Genomic DNA, 21,159 nt, shown 5'->3' on the forward strand with positions numbered 1-21,159 from the left:
TGTTATGTATGTTATGGAAGTTTTAAGTAGTAGTATTGATCTGGAAGAAAGCTGAGTAACATCCATTCTTTTTTTTTTTTTTTTTCTTTTTTTTCTCTTTTAAAGGCGGGGTTTCACCATCTTGGTCAGGCTGGTCTTGAACTCCTGACCTCGTGATCCACCTTCCTTGGCCTCCCAAAGTACTGGGATTATAGGCTGAGCCACTGTGCCCGGCCCTAACATCCATTCCTAATTTACTTTACCTGTGTTTGTGTTTTTTTTTTTTTTTTTTTTTTGACATCTGCTCATCAATTTTCATTAAAATGGCCAATTTCTAAACTTCTATTTTGTGAAGTTATAGTTACCTGCTCTCCAGGCACATTATCATGATAATGAATGAGAATGAGACCTTTGACAACTGCTCTTACTTTATATTTTAATTTGATAAGTTGGGCTCTGGCATCCAGGAACACTAATCCGCCATGGTTGTTAATACTTATAATTGCAAAAAGATATGACAGACAGTGGAAACACTGACAGAATTCTGCGCTTGGGCTTGTTGACAGCTTTCATTGCTTCCTGCCACATTGTACTGGAGGTATGCATTAATCAGCTGTCCTGTGCGGTTTCTTGCCTTGCCACTTAATCACTTGACTAATAACCTTTTTGACAAAGAATACAGCTAGTTTCCTACAGCTCAATTACGTATTTCAACTGATAAAATAAATCACTTTCTTTTAACAGTTGAAATATTTCAAAGTGTGAAAGAAAAATGCAATTTATATCCCCGGAAACACTGGTTTTCAAAAGTATACTTGTATATTTTGAAATTAAAAACAAATTCTGTGAAATTGAATTTGTCATTGCAGTAAATTTTCATAAACCTCTTGTTTTAATAATTACTGCTGACAGTGGATGGCAGAAATGAACGTTGTGTAACAGTAGTAAGACTTAAAATTTGTTTTTGAATTTAATCGCATAAGCGTCATTTCAAGTAATTTGTTTACCTTTTATTTAGTCTCAGACTAACTAGTTACTGTTTAACTTTTGAAGTATTTTTACTTGGGTTATCAGATTTCATAATAAAAGTAGTTGAATATCATAGTGTTGTATAAAAGGTCATCTGTTTTGTATTAGCTCTAGAAAGCTCTCTGCACCTGAAAATTACAGGTGTTGATTTGAGTCAGTTCATGATCTGTTTTTAGAATCTCATAATGTTCATGTTTGAGAATATGTATGGTTAAATATGTCAGAGAGAGGGAGCAAATGTTTCAGTATCTGGAAGTACTTAAATCCTGAGTTTTAGTAATGTAGAAGTACTTCTATTTAAAAAGGTGGGTTGGGGGTGGGAACTGTTTGTCTTTCTTTCCCCTGTAATCAAAATTTTTTCAAAATAATACTATTCTTTATACTTTTAATTAATATTTCTATTAAAATCTATTTTTACACTATGAAAGGACCTTGTTAACCCCAAAATATTTTTAAAAACATACTCTACAGGTTCTTGATACCTTAGTATATTAAAAACAAAACGTAACCAAAATGTGAGAAAATAATAGCAGTGAAATCAAAATGAAAAGTTAACTTTTTAGTATGAGAATTAAGAGTGAGCTAATGTCACTAAATAGTAATGTGTTGAACAAAAAGAGAGAGTTGTCTTGAATAACAGAGTACCAGCAGAAGAAATAATAGACTTACTTTGGCCGTCGTATTAATTCTTTTGACAGCATTTTTACTTATGCGTCAGTTTTCTCCCTGAAATGAACTTAAGCTACTATTTTGATAGGTTAGTGTTTAAACGAATTACATATGTTAAAACTAATAGTTTAGTAATGGCATACTTTTACTGGCACAACATTGGAATGGTGTTGATTTATTAGCTATGTATATGTGTTGGTGGAGAAAAAGTATTTAGTGATAACATAACTGGTTCATTTGAAGTCTCATCTATAGCAAAACCTCCTAAGTTAAAAACAGGATTTCAGTTTTGAAAATAACTCTGTCCTTTACCAGATAAATATTTGTCCTTCAGTGACATGAGACAAAGGGTATAAATTGAGTTGGGATGGATGAGTAGTTGCCATCGTTACAGTTATGGTGCATTAAAATCCACATGGCAGCAAGTAGTAGCTGAGGCAGCAGTTCAATTGAGGTTGTACAAATAAATCTATTGCATTGCTATAGTATCATACTTTACTGCAGAGAACATTTGCTGAATTGTGCTCTAGTCAGTGACACTTAACTGAATAAAATGCTTTAAAAAATTGGCTGTGCACTGTGGCTTATGCCTGAAATCTGTACTCCCAGCACTTTCGGAGGCTGAGGTGAGAGGATCGCTAGAGCCCAGGAGTTCAAGACCAGCCTGGGCAATATAGTGAGACCCAATTTCTGTAAAAAAAAATTTTTTTTTTTTTTTTTTTGTGATGGAGTCTCACTCTGTCACCAAGCTGGAGTGCTGGAGTGCAGAGGCACGATCTTTGCTCACTGCAACCTCCACCTCCTAGGTTCAAGTGATTCTCCTGCCTCAACCTCTAGAGTAACTGGGACTACAGGCGTGCGCCACCACACCCAGCTAATTTTTGTGTTTTTTTTTTTTTTTTTTTTGAAACGGAGTTTCGCTCTTGTTACCCAGGCTGGAGTGCAATGGCGCGATCTCGGCTCACTGGAACCTCCGCCTCCTGGGTTGAGGCAATTCTCCTGCCTCAGCCTCCTGAGTAGCTGGGATTACAGGCACATGCCACCATGCCCAGCTAATTTTTTGTATTTTTAGTAGAGACGGGGTTTCACCATGTTGACCAGGATGGTCTCGATCTCTCGACCTCGTGATCCACCCGCCTCGGCCTTCCAAAGTGCTGGGATTACAGGCTTGAGCCACCGCACCTGGCCGTAATTTTTGTATTTTTAGTAGAGACCAGGTTTCACCATGTTGGCCAGGATGGTTTCAATCCTTGACCTCATGGTCTGCCCACCTCAGCCTCCCAAAGTACAGGGATTACAGATGTGAGCCACTGTGCCCAGTCAATTTTTTTAAAAAAAATTATATAAAATTAAGGAAGGGTTTAAAGCTATAATGAAAAGTGGGCATCTTGGTGTGTGTCTTTAAGGGTAATATTGTTTGTTGTTGTTGTCGTAGTAGTTTTTAAGACAGGGTCTCACTCTATTACCCAGGCTGGAGTGTAGTGGCTGGAGTGTCATGGCTTACTGCAACCTCAAATTCCTGGGCTCAAGCAGTCCTCCTGCTTCAGCCTCTCAAGTCTCTGAGGACTGCAAGAACACATCACCGTGTCTGGCTAATTTTTTCTTTTTTCTTTCTTTCTTTCTTTTTTTTTTTTTTTTGTAGCAATGGTGTCTCACTATGTTGCTCAGGCTGGTCTCAAACTTCTGGGCTCAAGGGATTCTCCCACTTCAGCCTCCCAAAATACTGGGATTGCAGACATGAGCTACCTAGCCCAGCCTGAAATGTTCTTAATGTGTCTTTTTCTTACTCATCATCATTGGTTCAGCAAGCTTCTGAATAATAAATCATTAATCATTAACTGTTCTGTGAATGGAAATCACATGTAATCCATTAAGAAAATGGATGTTTGTATTTTTTGTATGTAGGTATTTGTATTTTTATGCATTAATTGAATACTTAACATATGCAGAGTATTAGTGAGGCATTTTGAGAGAAGAAACACATACACAGTACTGAAGACATATTCATACGTATTAGATTTTAAACCTTTAACCTTTACATTTTGAGGGTTTTTTTTGTTTTTTATTTTTGTTTTTTGTTTTCTGAGATGGAGTCTTGCTCTGTAGCCCAGGCTGGGGTGCTATAGTGTGATCTCGGCTCACTGCAACCTCTGCCTCCTGGGTCCCAGTTCCAATTCTCCTGCCTCAGCCTCCTGAGTAGCTGGGATTACTGGCACATGCCACCACGCCCAGCTAATTTTTGTATTTTTAGTAGAGACAGGATTTCACCATGTTGGCCAGGCTGGTCTTGAACTCCTGACCTCGTGATCTGCCTACCTTGGCCTTCCAAAGTGCGGGGGTTATAGGCATGAGCCACCGTGCCCAGCCTACACTTTGAGTTTTACATAAGAGCTTTGATCTGTGATAAAGCATGGAAATTATCAGCACCAACACTGAAACCGGACTACCTTGTGTTTCAATACCATCTCAGCCACTTACAAACTGGCTAACTTTGGGCAGTTTACCTCACCTCTAATCCTCATTTTCCCGTCTGTGTAATGTAGATAATAACAGTACATATATCACAGGATTGTTATGAGAACTAAATGAGTTAATACATGTAAAATGTTTTAGTTGTTAGTGAATCATTAATGAATATTAGGTATTATGTAATTAATTTTAGATCAATGAGAATTCTTATGGCTAAACCTCTAGAAAAGAGGCTTAAATAATATTGAGGAATAATATATGTGATGATTCATTTCAACTTTCACTACCATTGGGCTAACTAGCTTTCCAGCTGGCTGTATAACAACTTCGTTTAGGCTCCAGGTTCAGTTCTATAAGAGCAATGATCATGTACTTGCTTTCATTAGCTTATTTTGGAGCTTATATAAAAATGATCAGCAAGAGGGGGTGAATTTTACAAGCAATGCTAAAGGAGGGGAGATGTTTTATTATTTTTTAACCTCTTTGGTGGTATAAGGAGTGTGCATTGGGGTTTTATAATTCAGAGAGATTTTTGGGGAGGGAATTAGGTATGGATTTGGGAAAAAGTAATGATAATTTAGTGGTTCAATTATATGTATTCTCTCCACTTATCATCACCCAATTGCTTCAGTAATTCAACTTATATACTAATATATTTTTTAAAAATTGAATAATGTGAAATTCTACCATCTCCACAAAATGGCAGGGAAATAACTAGAATGTATAAAAAATGAGTTGATAATTATCTTTTGGCATACTTCTGGTATATCAAATAATTCATGCCATTAAATCTTTCTCACTAAGCTGTCATATGGTTATTAGAGCTGAATGAAAAGCATGTCAGGTGTCTAAAAACAAAAGTACACCTCTGCACAGTTGTGTAGATATACACAGGTCTCAAACACTTCTAATCTGATACGTGTTGATGACTTCATCTGGATATGAGGCCTAGTACAACTTGAAGGCATTTAAAGTAGATCTCTTATCCTTGTAGAGAGAATTACTTTAGAACTAGAAAATAGCAAATTCTGAAATGTTGTCTTTATAAATGTCACATGGACAAGTAAATAGTCTTACTGAGCAAGGCGTATACTTTTTCCCCTTAGTATTGAATTTGACCGGGATTGTGACTATTTTGCGATTGCTGGGGTTACAAAGAAGATTAAAGTTTATGAATATGGCACCGTCATCCAGGATGCAGTGGATATTCATTACCCTGAAAATGAAATGACCTGCAATTCCAAAATCAGGTATTTACATTATTTTCTTCTCATGATACAGTATATATAGTAACAATTTGCATATGTAATTATCACGAGATTATTTTACCTTGCCATGACCCTTTTTTTTCTTTTTTTTCCGAGATGGAGTCTCGCTCTGTTGCCCAGGCCGGAGTATAGTGGCGCGATCTCAGCTCACTGCAATCTCTGCCTCCCGGGTTCAAGTGATTCTCTGCCTCCACCTCCAGAGTAGCTGGGATTACCGGTGCCCACCAGCATGCTCGGCTAATTTTTTTGAATTTTTAGTAGAGACAGGTTTTCACCATATTGGCCAGGCTGGTCTTGAACTCCTGTCCTCATGATCTACCTGGCCTCGGCCTCCCAAAGTGCTGGGATACAGGCGTGAGCTACCATGCCCTCAGCTCCATGACACTTCTTACTCATTCGTGGTGAACATTATAATTGTACTGTGTATACAGGGTGTATATTATTATTTAGATCATCTTTCTTGCAGATATTGCTTGCTTTTTTCTTGTGGGGTTAGCTTTTTTTTTTTTTTTTCTACTTGCCAAATGAAAGCTCTTTTTTCAATTAATCAAATAAAGGTCTTTGTTGCAGATGATTGTCGGAGACGCTGTAGAGTATTGAATCAGGATTAATGTAGCTTAATATAAAAACATCAGGAATTTTTCCCCTAGCATGGACATATCTCAACATATTAGAATGGTTTCTAGTTTTCAGAATTTTTTATAAGAACATTCTGCTTTTCACTGAAGGAATGGTGTTTATGTTTTATGTTTTAGAAATTATACTTCATAAGCAGTGCTTTTCAGACTTAAAATACTGTTAATGTTTACAGTCTCTACTTGATCTGCTCCCCAAAAAATCTCAGAAGAATCCTAGAATCTGCTTTTTTGTTTGTTTGTTTTCTAAACAAGCTTCCCAAGCTGTTCTCTTGAGCATGGGCTTTATGAGGACATCATCTAATAATAACTTTGTATGTAACTTTGAACATTTTCAAAATAGCTATCCTTGAACCTTTCTTATCTTTTTAAATGACATACATAGTATGTTTGTTACAATCTTTGTATAATTAATTTGTTATAGTTTTCTTTTTTCTAGTTCATTTATAAAAATACTATCTTGATAATTGGTGAGCTTGCCCATTCATTAGTGGCACTCGTCCGTTGAGAATCTATTATAGTTTCCGTTGAGAATCTGTTACAGTTTATGTCCTATGTGAAGAGGATGTACCATGAATTAGATACAACTTTATTGAATTCTTAGATATCAGGCATTAGATCCTAAATGATTTGTCTTTAGCAGATCTATGAGAAACTTAACCACTATTGCTCCATTTCATACAAAGAAAGCTGAGCACAGAAAGGTATTTACTAACCTGCATAAGATTATACAGCTGGTATATAGAGGAGCCAGGATTCAGACTGAAATAGTTTGTTTCTAGAGTTTGTGCTCTTAAACATTTCATGCTGCTTATTTATAAAATGGAGGCCATGATAGTAATACCTAATTAATAGGATTGTACCTTTAAAAAAATCCTCGTAATGCACTCAGAATAATACTTGGCCCATAGCAAGTATTTATGTTACATAATAGAACATTTAAATGTGCAACCTACCTGTTCTGTAATTATACATGTAAAAATCTGCAATACTTCTTAGTACATTGGAATAAATGGTGAAAGCACACAAGGCTGAAAGCTGTGGGCCTGGGGCTGAAAGGATCAATACCTAAGCATGTCCAAAATAGATTCGGAGTACATCTACTGTGAAAGTGAACTAAATTAGCCAGAGTCACAGCTAGTAAGTAACAGATTTGGAATTTGAACTCAAGTCTACCTAAATTCAAAATGTGGCTCTTAACTGTTCTGTGTAGTTTCTACCAGAAATTCTAATTAAATATATTTAAAAATGCAAATGGACTCTTCCAGTATCTGAAATTTAGCATGAATACAACTAGTAGAAAGCAGAAGATCCTTGTGTTCATGTCTAAGAAGTCATTTACATTAACTGCTTTATAAGTAGCTTCTTGTATAATACTCTCTCCCTTTACTATATTCATGATGCAGATATGTATCTCAGCAGAAGTATACGTTTTTATATGTTGTAGACTTTTGGAGCACTTGAGATATATCCAGAACCATAAATGATAAACGTTTTATTCTTTTAGATGCTTTTAATTGGAATTTTAGTCATAAGTTATAATTAGTCAAGACTGGCTGTAAATACAGAAACCCAATTCACTGTGGTTTATTTGGCTTATATGGTTTGTCAAAACTGGATACAGGGTCTTTTTTTTTTTTTTAATTTAAAATTTATTTTCTTTTTCAATGGACAGATGGATATAGGGTCTTAAACAGTCTCATCGGGTCTGTCATTCTTCCATGGTATGCCTTGAGCCCTCTGGACAGTATCACCTTCACTGATCGACATGCTTTCCTCATGTACCAAAGATGGCCAGTGGTGGCTCCAGGCTCACCCATCTTACAGCTAGTGATCACAGTAAAAAGTAGTTAGGGTCATTACTTGTTCATTTCAATTTCTAAAATTTCAAAATTATTGCTGTCTTTTCCCATGTGTGTTTTGGGCAAAATAATAATTGTCAACTGATATAGACCATTTTTAAATAGTGCAAATCTTTCTGAACACATTGAAATTCTTTTTATCCCATTGTTATTTATTTCTATGTAAAGTAACGTTTAACTATATTTCTTTCAGCTGTATCAGTTGGAGTAGTTACCATAAGAACCTGTTAGCTAGCAGTGATTATGAAGGCACTGTTATTTTATGGGATGGATTCACCGGACAGAGGTCAAAGGTCTATCAGGTAAATAAGAGTAGTAGTTATGTGTTGTATGGATCATATGTTTATTTTGTTAAAACTTTGAGAATTTCATGTGCTCTAGAATCACAGATATGAAGTCACTAGTGTTTTGTTTGTTTGCTTGTTTTACTAGTGTAACACCTATGAAATACCAAATACTTTTTTTCCCCATCTCCCTTTTTTGGTACCAGATACTTTTCCAAAGCATTTCCTAAGACTTTAGTCTTTATAGAATGCACCAAATATATTTCTAAAAGCAAGAATTTTAGTAAATGTATATATATATAAAGTTTTGAAAGTATTTTGCATCAACATCTTACTTGCTTTTCATTTTCTAACCTATTTTCTTTTCCTCTCCCCATAACAATAAGTTGGTGTCTGTTTTTCTTTTTTTTTTTTTCTTGCTTTATTCATTTTGATATCTCTATTCTGTCTGAGGCCACTGTGTCTTCCTTCTGCTTCCAGGAGCATGAGAAGAGGTGTTGGAGTGTTGACTTCAATTTGATGGATCCTAAACTCTTGGCTTCAGGTTCTGATGATGCAAAAGGTACTATTTGAATCTCTTTCTCACCACCGCCTTCTCCCTGGCCCTCCTAACCTTAATTCCTTTCATTGGCAGAAATACGAACATTTACTGAAACTCATGGCAGTCCTTTATGATAACTGATTATTATTATTATTGTTATTATTATTTTCTTTTATTTTTTGAGATGGAGTCTTACTGTGTCATCCAGGCTAGAGTATAGCGTCATGACCGCGGCTCACTGCAACCTCCGCCTCCCGAGTTCAAGCAATTCTCTGCCTCCTGAGTAGCTGGGATTACAGGTGCACACCACCAAGCCTGGCTAATTTTTTATATTTTTGTTAGAGACAGCGTTTCTAATGTTAGCCAGGCTGGTCTCAAACTCCTGACGTCAAGTGATCTGCCCACCTCAGCCTCTCAAAGTGCTGAGATTATAGGTGTGAGCCACTTCCCTGCCTCCTCCCCAGATGGAGTTTTGCTCTGTCACCCAGGCTGGACTGTAGTGGCGCCAGTCTCGGCTCACTGCAACCTCCACCTCCCAGGTTCAGACTATTCTCGTGCTTCAGCCTTTCAAGTAGCTGAGATTACAGGTGTCTGCCCCCACACCTGGCTCATTTTTCTTTTAATTTTTAGTAGAGGCAAGGTTTTACCATGTTGGCCAGGCTGGCATCAAACTCCTAATCTCCAGTGATCCACCTGCCTCAGCCTCCCAAAGGGCTGGAATTATAGGTGTGAGCCACCGTGCCCAGCCTACTGATTATTTTTTTTAAAAAAATCCAAGCAGGGCCTGGGTGCAGTGGCTCACACTTGTAATCCCAGCGCTTTGGGTGGTTGAGGTTGGTGGATCACTTGAGGCTAGAAGTTTGAGAACAGCCTGGCCAACATGGTGAAACCCCATTTCTATTAAAAATACAAAAATTAGCCAGGTGTGGTGGTGCACACCTGTGATCCTAGCTGCTGGGGTGGCTGAAACATGACACTTGTTTGAAACCGGAAGGTGGAAGCTGTAGTGAGTACAGATGTGACACTGCACTCCAGCCTGGACTCCAGAGTGAGACTCTGTCTCAAAAAGAAGAAGAAAAAAATCTGAGCAGAGAATTGATTTCTCTTTTTGAGTGAAAGAAAAATGAATATGCTACATCCTCAATCTAATGGATGTTTTTAGATTCATTCCACATGGAGACATTTAGAATTTCTACTGTCTTATAACCAAGTCCTTTAGATATGCCACCAAATGAGCTTTTTTTCCCCTTAAAATATTTAGAAATCTCTATATGCTGCATTGTATTTATTAAATTTCTATTATATACTAGAATCTCTTAATGATTGAAGTTCATCATATATCAAGGCATAATTCCAAATCACTTTCCAATTTAATTGACCTTTCTTTTCTCTTTCTTGTATATCCATGTTTACTATTCACTCTTCTCTTTTTCCTTAGTGTGTTGTTTTGGTCTGGTTTTTCTCACCATTACATGTATAAAACTATGTTAACAGATTTATTTTATTTTAGAGTTACTACTCTTAATTTATTTGCATTTTTTTTCTTTTCTGCATGTAACCTTCAGACTATTGATAGGGAAGGATAGCTCTAGTATTGGAGGCTTTATTTCAGTTCATGTTATACCTTTCCCTTTGGCCTTTTTAATACATAAAATAAATGAAATAATAGACTATGCTCTATTCTGTAAAAAAGGAAACAAACATGACTGGACTGCCCCTAAAAAGTTTTGGGTCATAGAGTAGCAAGTTTATCCATACTAGATATAGAATGGAATACCTTTTCTTGTTGTTTTAAGAAATTGTCAGCTGGGCATGGTGACTCACACTTGTAATCCTAGCAGTTTTGGAGGCTGAGGCAGAAGGATGATTTGAGGTCAGAAGTTTGAGATCAGCCTGCACGAGATCCTGTCTCTACAAATAATTCAAAAAATTACCTGGGCGTGGTGTTGTACAGATGTAATCCCAGCTGCTGGAGAGACTGGGGCAGGATCTCTTGAGCCCAGGAATTCAAGGTTACAGTGAGTAATGATTGTGCCACGTTGTACTCCACCGTGGATGACAGAGTAAGACCCCATCTCAAAAAAGAAAGAGAGAGGGAGGTAGCGGGTGGAGCGGAGAGGGAGAGAGAGGGAGGAAGGGAGGTGAGAAAAGGAGGAGAGAGGAAAAGAGAGAAGAAAGAGCAACAAAGAAAAATTGTTCTTAAATTTCTAAATTAGTGAGAGCAACATGTTACAGTAGATATATTTATTTTAATTTTTTTTTTTTTGAGAAGGAGTTTCGCTCTTGTTACCCAGGCTGGAGTGCAATGGCGCGATCTCGGCTCACCGCAACCTCCGCCTCCTGGGTTCAGGCAATTCTCCTGCCTCAGCCTCCTGAGTAGCTGGGATTACAGGCACGCGCCACCATGCCCAGCTAATTTTTTTGTATCTTTAGTAGAGACGGAGTTTCACCATGTTGACCTGGATGGTCTCGATCTCTTGACCTCGTGATCCACCCGCCTCGGCCTCCCAAAGTGCTGGGATTACAGGCTTGAGCCACAGCGCCCGGCCTTTAATTTTTTATAGTATTCTTTGATGTACGATTTTTTTTTTATTTTGAAGAAGTCCAGTTTATCAGTTTATTTTTTCTTCTGTTGTCTGTGCCTTTGGTGTCATATCCAAGAAATCATTGCCAAATCCAGTGTCATAAAGGTTTTCCCCTAAGGTTTCTTCTAAGAGTTTTTAATTTTTTAATGTTTGTTTTTTAAGAGTTTTTATAGTTTTAGGTCCTATATTTATGTCTTTGATCCATTTTGAGTTAGTTTTTGTAATATGTTAAAGATCCACCTTTATTCTTTTTCCTATGGATATTTAGTTTTTCTAATGTTACTTGTTGAAAAGACTGTTTTTCCCCTATTGAATGGACTGGCATCCTTGTCAAAAATTATTTGACCATATATGCAAGAGTTTATCTTTAGTCTTTCTCTGCTCTTCTTTTGGTTTATATGTCAGTACCACACTGTAAGCCTGTTTTGAAATCAGGAATTTTAAGTCCTCCATCTTTGTTCTTTTTCAAGATTGTTTCAGGTATTTGGGATCTCTTGAGATTCTATATTAATTTTAAGGTAGATTGTGTTTTCTGTTCCTGTAAAACATTCTTTGAGGTTTTGATAAGGATTGAATTGAGGCTTATTGATGTTACTGATCTTTTCAAACGACTGATTTTTGTTTCATTTTTTTCTCATATGGTTTCCTGTTTTCATTCATCGTTTTATGCTCTAGTGTTTTTTTTTTTCTGCTTACTTAAATTTAACTTGCTCTTATTCTTCTAGTTTTCTAAAGTAGAAGCTTACATTATTGATTTTAGATCTTCTAATATTTGCATTCAGTACTATGAATTTCCCTTTATGTAGTGCGTTGATTCATCCCACACATTTTGATAAATTGTATTTTTATTTTCACTTAGCTCACAATATTTTCAATTTCCCCTGAGATTCCTTTTTTGATCTATGCATTACTTAGAATATTGGCATTTTTTCAGCTGTTTTTCTATTACTGATTTTTAGTTTAAGTCCACTGTGATCTAACAGATACAATGTATGATCTCCAGTCTTTTAAATTTGTTAAGATATGTTTTATGACCCAGAATGTGGTTTGTAAAGGTTCCATGTGAGCCTGAGAATAATGAGTATTCTATTGTTACTGAATAAAAATAATCTGTAGATGTCAATTATATCCAGTTTTTTGATGGTACCATTGAGTTTAGCTGTTCCCTTAACTGATTTTCTGATTGTTGGATCTGTCCATTTCTGATAAAGGGATGTATATGGCCTGTTTTTAGACACTACATTGATCTGTGTAGCTCTGCTCTGCTCTTTATATTTTTTGAGACAGAGTCTACTAGCTCTGATTCCCAGACTGGAGTGCAATGGCCTCATCTCGGCTCACCACAACCTCCACTTCCTGGGTTCAAGCGATTCTCCTGCCTCAGCCTCCTGAGTACTTGGGATTACAGGCGCATGCCACCACACCTAGCTTATTTTTGTATTTTTAGAAGAGACGGGGTTTCACCATGTTGGTCAGGCTGTTCTCAAACTCCTGACCTCATGATCCACCCTCCTCAACCTCCTAAAGTGCTAGGATTACAGGCGTGAGCCACCACGCCCAGTCATCTCTTCTTTGAATTGTACCATGTTGTCTTGATTTGTAGCTTTGTAGTAAGTCTTGAAATAAGTAGTGGAAGTCCTTCATCCTTGTTTTTGAAAATGATGTTTAACTCTTCTATTTCCTTTGCCTTTTCATATACATTTTAGAATCAAGTTGCTAGTACCTACATAAAACTCTGCTGGGATTTTGATTGCCATTGTATTGAATCTATAGATCAATTTGGGAAAAATTAATGTCTTAATATACTGAGTCTTCTATTCCATTATTCCATGAATATGGTTTATCTCTCAATATGTAGGCCTTTTATGATTTCTTTTTTTATAGTTTTGTCATTTTCAGCATGCAAGTGTTGCCAGTTTTTTATTGTTTTTGTTTTTTGGTGCTATTGAAAATGGTATTTAAAAAAAAAAAAACTCATTCCTACTTATTTATAGAAATGCAATTGATTTTTAAAATATAAACATTGTAGCAGTGTATTTGCTAAAGTCACTGTAGGTGTAGATTAGTTTTGCAGATTCCTTGGGATTTTCTACATAGCCAATTATGTCATCTGCAAATTGAGACATTAATACTTTTTCATTTTCAACTGTATGCCTTTCTTCCCCCTTCCCATCTTGCTTATTTGTGCTGGCAAGGACTTCAGTATAATGGTAAATAGGAATGACAATGATGAACTTTTCTTGCTTTGTTCCTGATCTTAGGGGGAAATCTTGCAGTTTTTCACTACTAATATAATGACTAAATGCAGGTTTTAGTAGGCACCTCTATCAAGTTAAAGACGTTCTCTTTCATTCCTTCCTTTGCTGATAATTTTTATCATGTTGGATGTTGAATTTTGTTAAATGCTTTTTATGCACCTATCATCATATAGTTTTTCTTTTTTTATTAATATCATGAGTTACAGTCTTTGACTTCTAAAACTTGAATTAGCAATGCATTCCCAGGATAAACATGATGTATTATTCTTTTTCTGTATTTCTGGGTTTGATTTGAGATTTCTTTTTTTCTCAGAGGGTGGAGTTTTTTGCATCTGTGTTCTGAAGGGTTATTGGTCTTTATTTTTCTGTTTTTGTAATTTTTTGTGACTTCGATGTCAGAATAATACTGGCTTCATAAACTGATTTTCCTTTTCTATGTGCTTGTGTGTTCCTTTTCTTGGACGTGATTGTTTAGAATTATTATTCTTTTGTTCTTGAATGTTGGGTAGAATTTGTCAGTGAAGCTTTCTGGATCTGTAATTTTCTTTGTTTGAAGGTTTTAACTTAAGAATTTAATTTCTTTAGTAGACTTAGGACTAAAACTTACCTGTCTCTTCATGAGTGAAATTTGACAGTTTATTTCTTTCACGGTATTGATCCATTTCATTTGTTATAAAATTTATGGACATCAAAGTACATAAAATTCTCCTCCACTTACAATGGGATTATGGTCCCAATAAATTCATTATAAATTGAAAATGCATTTAATACTCCTAACCTCCTGAACATCATACCTTAGCCTAACCTACCTTAAGTGTGTTCAGAATATTTACATTGGCCTACAATTAAGCAAAATAATCCAAGACAAACACTATTTTACAATAAAGTGTTGAATAATATATATGAGTATCATACCACATATCAGTAGCCTGGTGAAATATCAAAATTCAAAGTTTGAAGTATGGTTTCTACTGACTGCACATTGCATTTTTACCATTGTAAAGTCAAAAAAATTGTAAGTTGAGCTATTTAAATTGGGAACTGTCTGTATTTGTAATATACTCATATCTCTAGGATTTGTAGCCATGCTTTTTTTTTTTCATTACCTCTGAGAACCTGTGATACAATCAGGTTCTGTTTTTTGCTTCTGATAATTGGTATTTGTTGTCCTATTGTTTATTTACTGTTTATTAATTTAGATTAAGAACCTGGCATTAGGTTCTTAATCTTTTCAAATGCTCAGCTTTTGGTTTTGTTGATTTTTCTGTATTTTTGTATTTTTGATTTCATTGATTTTTGCCTTTTAATCGTTTCTTTTTCTTGCTTTGGGTTTAATTTCTTCCCCTTTCTAGTTTTTTGAAAGTTGAAGTTTATGTCATTGAATTGATACTTCCGTCTTTTTTAATCTAACATTTTTTATTATACATTTCCTGTTAAACACTGCTTTAGCAAATTTTGAAACAAATTTGAAAACAATTTTTATTACTATTTGCCATTGTATTTGCTATATTATTTTTATAATTATTATATTTGCTTTTCCATTCAGTTTAAAATTTTATTTGGTTTCTTTTGTTACTCTGTTTTCCATCTATGGATTATTTAAAGTATTTTAAAATTTCCTTAAAGGTTTCAGAAAGCATTCTGTTGCTGATTTATAACTTAATCTTTTTATAATTAAAGGACATATTTTACATGGTTTAAAATTTTTTTAATTTGTTATTTATTTTATGGTCCAGAATATGAACTACCTTGATAAATGTTTCAAATGCATTGAAAAGAAACCGTACTATAAATGCTGTTTGGTGAGTTAAGTGTCAGATCAAAGTTGTTGCTAGTATATTTCTGATTTTCTGTATCCTTGGCTGTTTTTTTGTTTTTTTTTTTTTGTCTCCTTGTTTTATTATGAGACAGAAATGTTACAATCTGATTTTATTTCTCTGTTTAGTTACCTGTTTTTGTGTGTGTATATCTGATACATTTGTTAAGAGCATGAATATATTTGGGATTGTTATGTCTTCTTGGTAGAATGAATCATTTGTTAATATATAATATCACTATCCCTGTCAGTATTCCTCTGAAAACTACTTTGTCACATACTCATCAAATGATTAATAGTAATCTCTTTTTCCTCTCCTTTGGGATTTTAATTACATTAATGTGTTAGACCTTTTTGTTTTGTCTCACAGGCCTTTTTCTCTTCAGATTGGGTAATTTCTATTTTTCTGTCTTCTAGCTCATGATTCCTTTATCTGTCATCTCCATTTTGCAAAAATTTTCATTTGATTTTTTTAAAAAATGGTTTCTATGTATTCTGAGTAATTCTATCTCTCCATTAATTTTAAGTGTGTTATTATTACCCCATCAGGTATAACTAGAATAGTTGCTTTAAAATCTGTTTCATTTAAACCTTAGGACTGACCTTTGTTAATTGTATTTTCCTTTGAAAATTCTTCACAGTTTTTTGGGTTTTTGTATGTTGAATAATTTTGGGATTGTCTCTTAGCCATTTTGAATATTGTAAGATGTTGGGTCCTGTTGAAATTGTGTGGAAAATGTTGGGTTTTTTGTTTGTTTGTTTCTTATAGGTGATCAGTTGACTTAGATTTAGACCGTAAGTTCTGTCTTGCCTTCCCTGGGTGATTGTTGCCTTGTCAAAAAAAAAAAAACCAATCAGTTCAGTTCTCAGTCTTTGCTGGGGTACTTTGAGTCTGCTTAATACACGTGCCAGTTAGAGCTTAGTTAGGACTTGGGTGGTCTTTTCAACTGTAGTTCAGTGCACAAAAGATTTGTTACTCTGCTTCACGCCCGTCTTGCACATACACAGCTCAGAAATGACTGTGCCAGGGAATGCGTAGAACTGTAGAATCTCCTTCTCTAGTACTTTCTTTCCAGGTTTCTCCTCAACTCTTTATCTCCCAGGGCTCCCTTTTACTGATTACTTTTTCAATAAAGTTGAGTTATTTTATTTTAGGAGACTCTGGTGCCCAGTCTACTGCTGAATTCTGTGAGTGGGTCCTGCCACAAGGGCAAAGAAGCAAGAGAATAGATAAGAAAGATACAATGGAGATTCTCCTTTTTCATACTCTATTTCACAGATGCTCCTTTTTATATATATACAGTTTTACTTTGAGTATTAGCTTCTCATACTGCTGTAGCTCTGTGATTGAAGCCCACCCACAGGGAAAAGTTGGAGGAGAAAAAGGATAAGTCCGAAATTTAAAAATTACTCCCAATACCCTGGTTTGCAGAAGCCATTGAAACACAGGGATTTTCCTTAGTGTTTGCTGCTTGAGATGCTGATTTTAGCTTGCCAAGGGAGAAGAGGGGGTGGAAAATGGTACTCTTCATCCCCTGAATTTCATTTAAGTTTAGAATGCTCTCCTGGAAATGACTGTTTTTGCTTACTTTTTCAGTTTCTTCAGATAGTTGCTTTTGTTTTTTGGATATTGTCCAGAGTAAACTCACAGTGAGAGAGATTGGCTTACTCTCTTAGCTTGGCAGTAAAAGTCGCAAATGCTTTTAGGCCCATCTCAAGAGTATTATTTAGTGTTATTTAAATGTATTTATTATTCTTGTCTGTTTGGTGGTCTTATAAAATATTGTCAGTGTGATAACTTTATAGTTAGAGAATATTTTAAATCACTTTAATACACATATTTTGCTTATTTTATATATTTTGTATTTCGTAAATTTTTAACTGAGCAATTTTTTAAGCAGCTATGTTTTTGTTGCTTACATGAAAAACTGAGTTCATATAAATGATATTTTTCCTACATATGCAGTGTATTTTAAAAATAATTTAGTTCCCAGTATGTATGCACATCATTACATGTTAAAGAACCATCAGTATGTAGCAGCTAATCAGAAGAGAATTTTATGAGTCATTTTAAAGGTTCTTCTTTAGAGATATATTTTCCTTTTAAAATATGTAACCTGTGAATTATTTGCCATAAATAATCTTGCTTTTGAATTAAAGACATTCTTTAAAGGTATTTTTCTACAAATATGAGTTTGAAGAATTTAGACTGAATGATAGCAGAAGTTACAGGTTCTTCTTCATCCCAAATTTTCTTTTTTTATTTTATTTATTTATTTGGAAACAGAGTTTTGCTGTTATTGCCTAGACTGGAGTGCAATCATACGATCTTGGCTCACTGCAGCCTCCACCACCTGGGGTCAAGGAATTCTCCTGCCTCAGTCTCCCAGGTAGCTGGGGGTTACAGGCATGCCCCACCACAGCCGGCTAATTTTGTATTTTTTTAATAGAGATGGGGTTTCACCGTCTTGGTCAGGCTAGTCTCAAACTCCTGACCTCGAGTGATCCACCCACCTTGGCCTCCCAAAGTGCTGGGATTATAGACATGAGCCACCACACCTGGCCCTGCAGTCCAAATTTTCTTAGTTGTATAAGTTAATGCACAAATGACAACTTTGAAGTCTTGGTAGATTTTAGAAATCAATTTTAGTGAAACTCATGCTGATCATAATGCTTCCACTTTTTCATCAGTAGATTAAGTAACTGTAAATTAATAAATAGCATTATGATAGCAGTTATTTTTATAATTTGTAAATTAAGACTTAGTTACCTTTCCTATAAGTTAAAACTTTACTTACATATATTATCTCCTGAATTTAAATGAAATGTTCAAGACTTATGTTGGTCAGCATCCATGATGGCCTCCAGGGATCTCTGTCTCCTGGTATTCCTATGATTGTGTAGTTCCCCTTCACCTACCTTATTCCAGGCTTCATCTATATGACCAGTGGATGTCTCTTCTAAAATTAGGTTATAAAAGACACTGTAGCCTCTTTCTTCATCATTGTGCCTCTTTCTTCATCATTGTGTCTCTTTGCAGTCACTTGGTTTGGGAGAAACCATCTGCATCATCACAAGCCTACATGGTGGGGAACTGAAGCCTTATGCCAAAAGTTATGTTGAGTGAGCTTGGAGATGGTAATTTAATAGTTTAGAGTCCTAGCAGACAGCTCAACTGCGGTCTGTTGAGACTGAGCCAAAACTACCCAGCTTACCTGCTCTGAGATTCTTGGCCTCCAAAACTCTGTAAGATAGTTAAGTTTTGCTGTTTTAAATAGCTAAGTTTAAGGGCAGTTTGCCTAGGAGTTTGAGACTAATCTTGGCAATGCAAAAAAATACCCTATCTTTATAAAAAAAATAGAAAAAAAAATAGCTAGGCATGGTGGCACACACATAGCTACCCAGGAGGCTGAGTGGGGAGAGTCACCTGAGCCTGGGAGGTAGAGGCTGCCTGAAGTGAGCCATGATTGTGCCACTGCACTCCAGCATGGGTGACAGAGTGAGACCCTGTCTCAAAAAAAAAAAGTACACACACACACACACGTGCCACCTAGCTCCAGATCACTTTTTTTTGTTGTTGTTCCTATCTTTTATGTCTTAGTTGTAGATCTGTGTTACCTCTCAGTATAAATTTTTTGTTACGGATTTTTCTTTTTCTTTCTTTTTTTTTCTTTTGGTGGCATGATCTCAGCTCACTGCAACCTCTGCCTCCTGGGTTCAAGTGATTATTCCACCTCAGCCTCCCATGTAGCTGGCACTACAGTCCTGGGCCACCATGCCCAGATAACTTTTGTGTTTTTAGTGGAGACAGGGTTTCACCATGTTTCCCAGGCTGGTCTCTTAACTCCTGAGCTCAAGTGATTACTGCCTCAGCCTCCCAAAGTGCTGTGATTACAGGCATGAGCCAACATGTCCAACCTTTTTATCTATATTCATTTTTGACATTGAAACTAAGCTCTCTTGGTTTTAATGTTATTCTGTTACTCAGTCATTAGGTGATATGGTTTGGCTGTGTCCCCACCCAGATCTCACCTTTAATTGTAATAATCCCCATGTGTCAAGGACAGGGCCAGGTGGAGATAATTGAATCATGGTGAAGCAGTTTCCCTCATACTTTTTTTGTGGTAGTGAATGAGTCTTGTGAGATCTGATGGTTTTATAAATGGGAGTTCCCCTGCACAAGCTGTCTTGCCTGCCACCATGTCAGAGGTGACTGCTGGTGACTGCTCCTCATTTGCCGTCTGCCATTGTTGAGTCCTCCCTGTTTTCTTTATAAATTACTTAGTTTCAGGCATGTTTTTATTAGTAGTGTGAGAATTGACAAATGCATACAGCTTTAACATTTTTAGTCCTAGTAAACCAAAATGTTTTGGCACACAAAGATTTCTGGAGCAATAAGCAAACTTTCCAAGTTACAGAGGCATTTACTAATGTATTACTTGTTTCTCCTTTTGTTTTTATTGCCCTTTGTCCTTAGTGAAGCTGTGGTCCACCAATCTAGACAACTCAGTGGCAAGCATTGAGGCGAAGGCTAACGTGTGTTGTGTTAAATTCAGCCCCTCTTCCAGATACCATTTGGCTTTCGGCTGTGCAGGTAAGAAATGAAAGCAGATTTGTCTTCCTTTGGTGTTGGTTGAGTATCATGGTAAAGATAGGACAGCAGTTTAAAACAACTCTTTTGTAGGTTTAAATATTGTTTTTTTAATTAGGCTCTAAATTAGAAGTGTACAGTATGCCATTATTACTCATTTAGTGCTGTACTTCAATTGTACTATTCTGACACCTATCTTTAATACATAGATATGAACTTGTTAATTTTTGTAGTTTTTCTTTGTATTTATGTGCATGAATTAATGCTTACTACTTATTCACAAACTTAAGGTTGTAACAACAAACAGGCTATTAATAAGCTATATTGTATAGACACAGGAACACTTTTTTTAAGGCAAACTATTCTTTCAACAATTTTTTATTGATTGCCTACTATGCACAAAGCACTCATCTAGGGACGGTGAATAAGGCAGTCTTGTATCATGGAGTTCCTGCTAACGTAGTAAGTATTCAAATAAATGTTTGCTATTATTATCATACCAGATAATCATTTGGTAAATTATTTTTCTTGACTAGGATGACCATATGTCTGTATTTGTCTGGGACAGTTTTAGTTTACACCATTTGTACCATTGTAATTACTATTAGTGCCCTCTTTTATTCACAAAAGTGTCATGAGCTGGAATATAAATCATATGGTCACCCTACCTTAATTTTTTAATCTTCTATATTTTTCCTCCTTGAATATTTATTAAAATAGTAAATACTTGTAATTTGGCTTCTGAATGGTGACACCTTATTTTTTAGTAATAATATTAGGCTTTTACAAAAATACAAGCTAGTACCATATGATGGGGACAATAGCAACTTTTAAAAAGGAAATGAGGCCAGGTGCAGTGGCTCACGCCTGTAATTACAGCATTTTGGGGGACCAAGGCAGGCGGATCATGAGGTCAGGAGTTTGAGACCAGCCTGACCAATGTGGTAAAACCCTGTCTCTACTAAAAATACACAAATTAGCTGGGCATGGTGGTGCATTCCTGTAATCCCAGCTACTCAGGAGTCTGAGACAGCAGAATTGGTCGAACCAGGGAGGCCAAGAGGCGTGCACTCCAGCCTGGGAGACATAGCATGACTCCATCTCAGGAAAAAAAAAAAAAAAAAGAAATGCATACTTTTTATTTTTTTGAGACAGAGTCTTACTGTCGCCCAG

At 36.0% G+C, this 21,159-nt stretch overlaps 1 protein-coding gene across 9 annotated transcripts in view; it reads left to right on the forward strand.

The window, feature by feature from the left end:
• The window catches only part of COP1 (COP1 E3 ubiquitin ligase), a 212,431-nt gene that overhangs the window by 128,647 nt on the left and 62,625 nt on the right, over nucleotides 1-21,159 (forward strand). For all 9 annotated transcript variants that reach the window (XM_039460040.1, XM_039460044.2, XM_010336173.3 and 6 more), the window contains 4 exons: nucleotides 5,253-5,396; nucleotides 8,105-8,213; nucleotides 8,676-8,757; nucleotides 19,873-19,989. In XM_039460040.1, the coding sequence (XP_039315974.1) occupies nucleotides 5,253-5,396; nucleotides 8,105-8,213; nucleotides 8,676-8,757; nucleotides 19,873-19,989 (452 nt within the window). The remainder of the gene's footprint in view (nucleotides 1-5,252; nucleotides 5,397-8,104; nucleotides 8,214-8,675; nucleotides 8,758-19,872; nucleotides 19,990-21,159) is intronic.

This window comes from Saimiri boliviensis, chromosome 19 (assembly GCF_048565385.1).
Source record: "Saimiri boliviensis isolate mSaiBol1 chromosome 19, mSaiBol1.pri, whole genome shotgun sequence".
NCBI lineage: Eukaryota > Metazoa > Chordata > Mammalia > Primates > Cebidae > Saimiri > Saimiri boliviensis.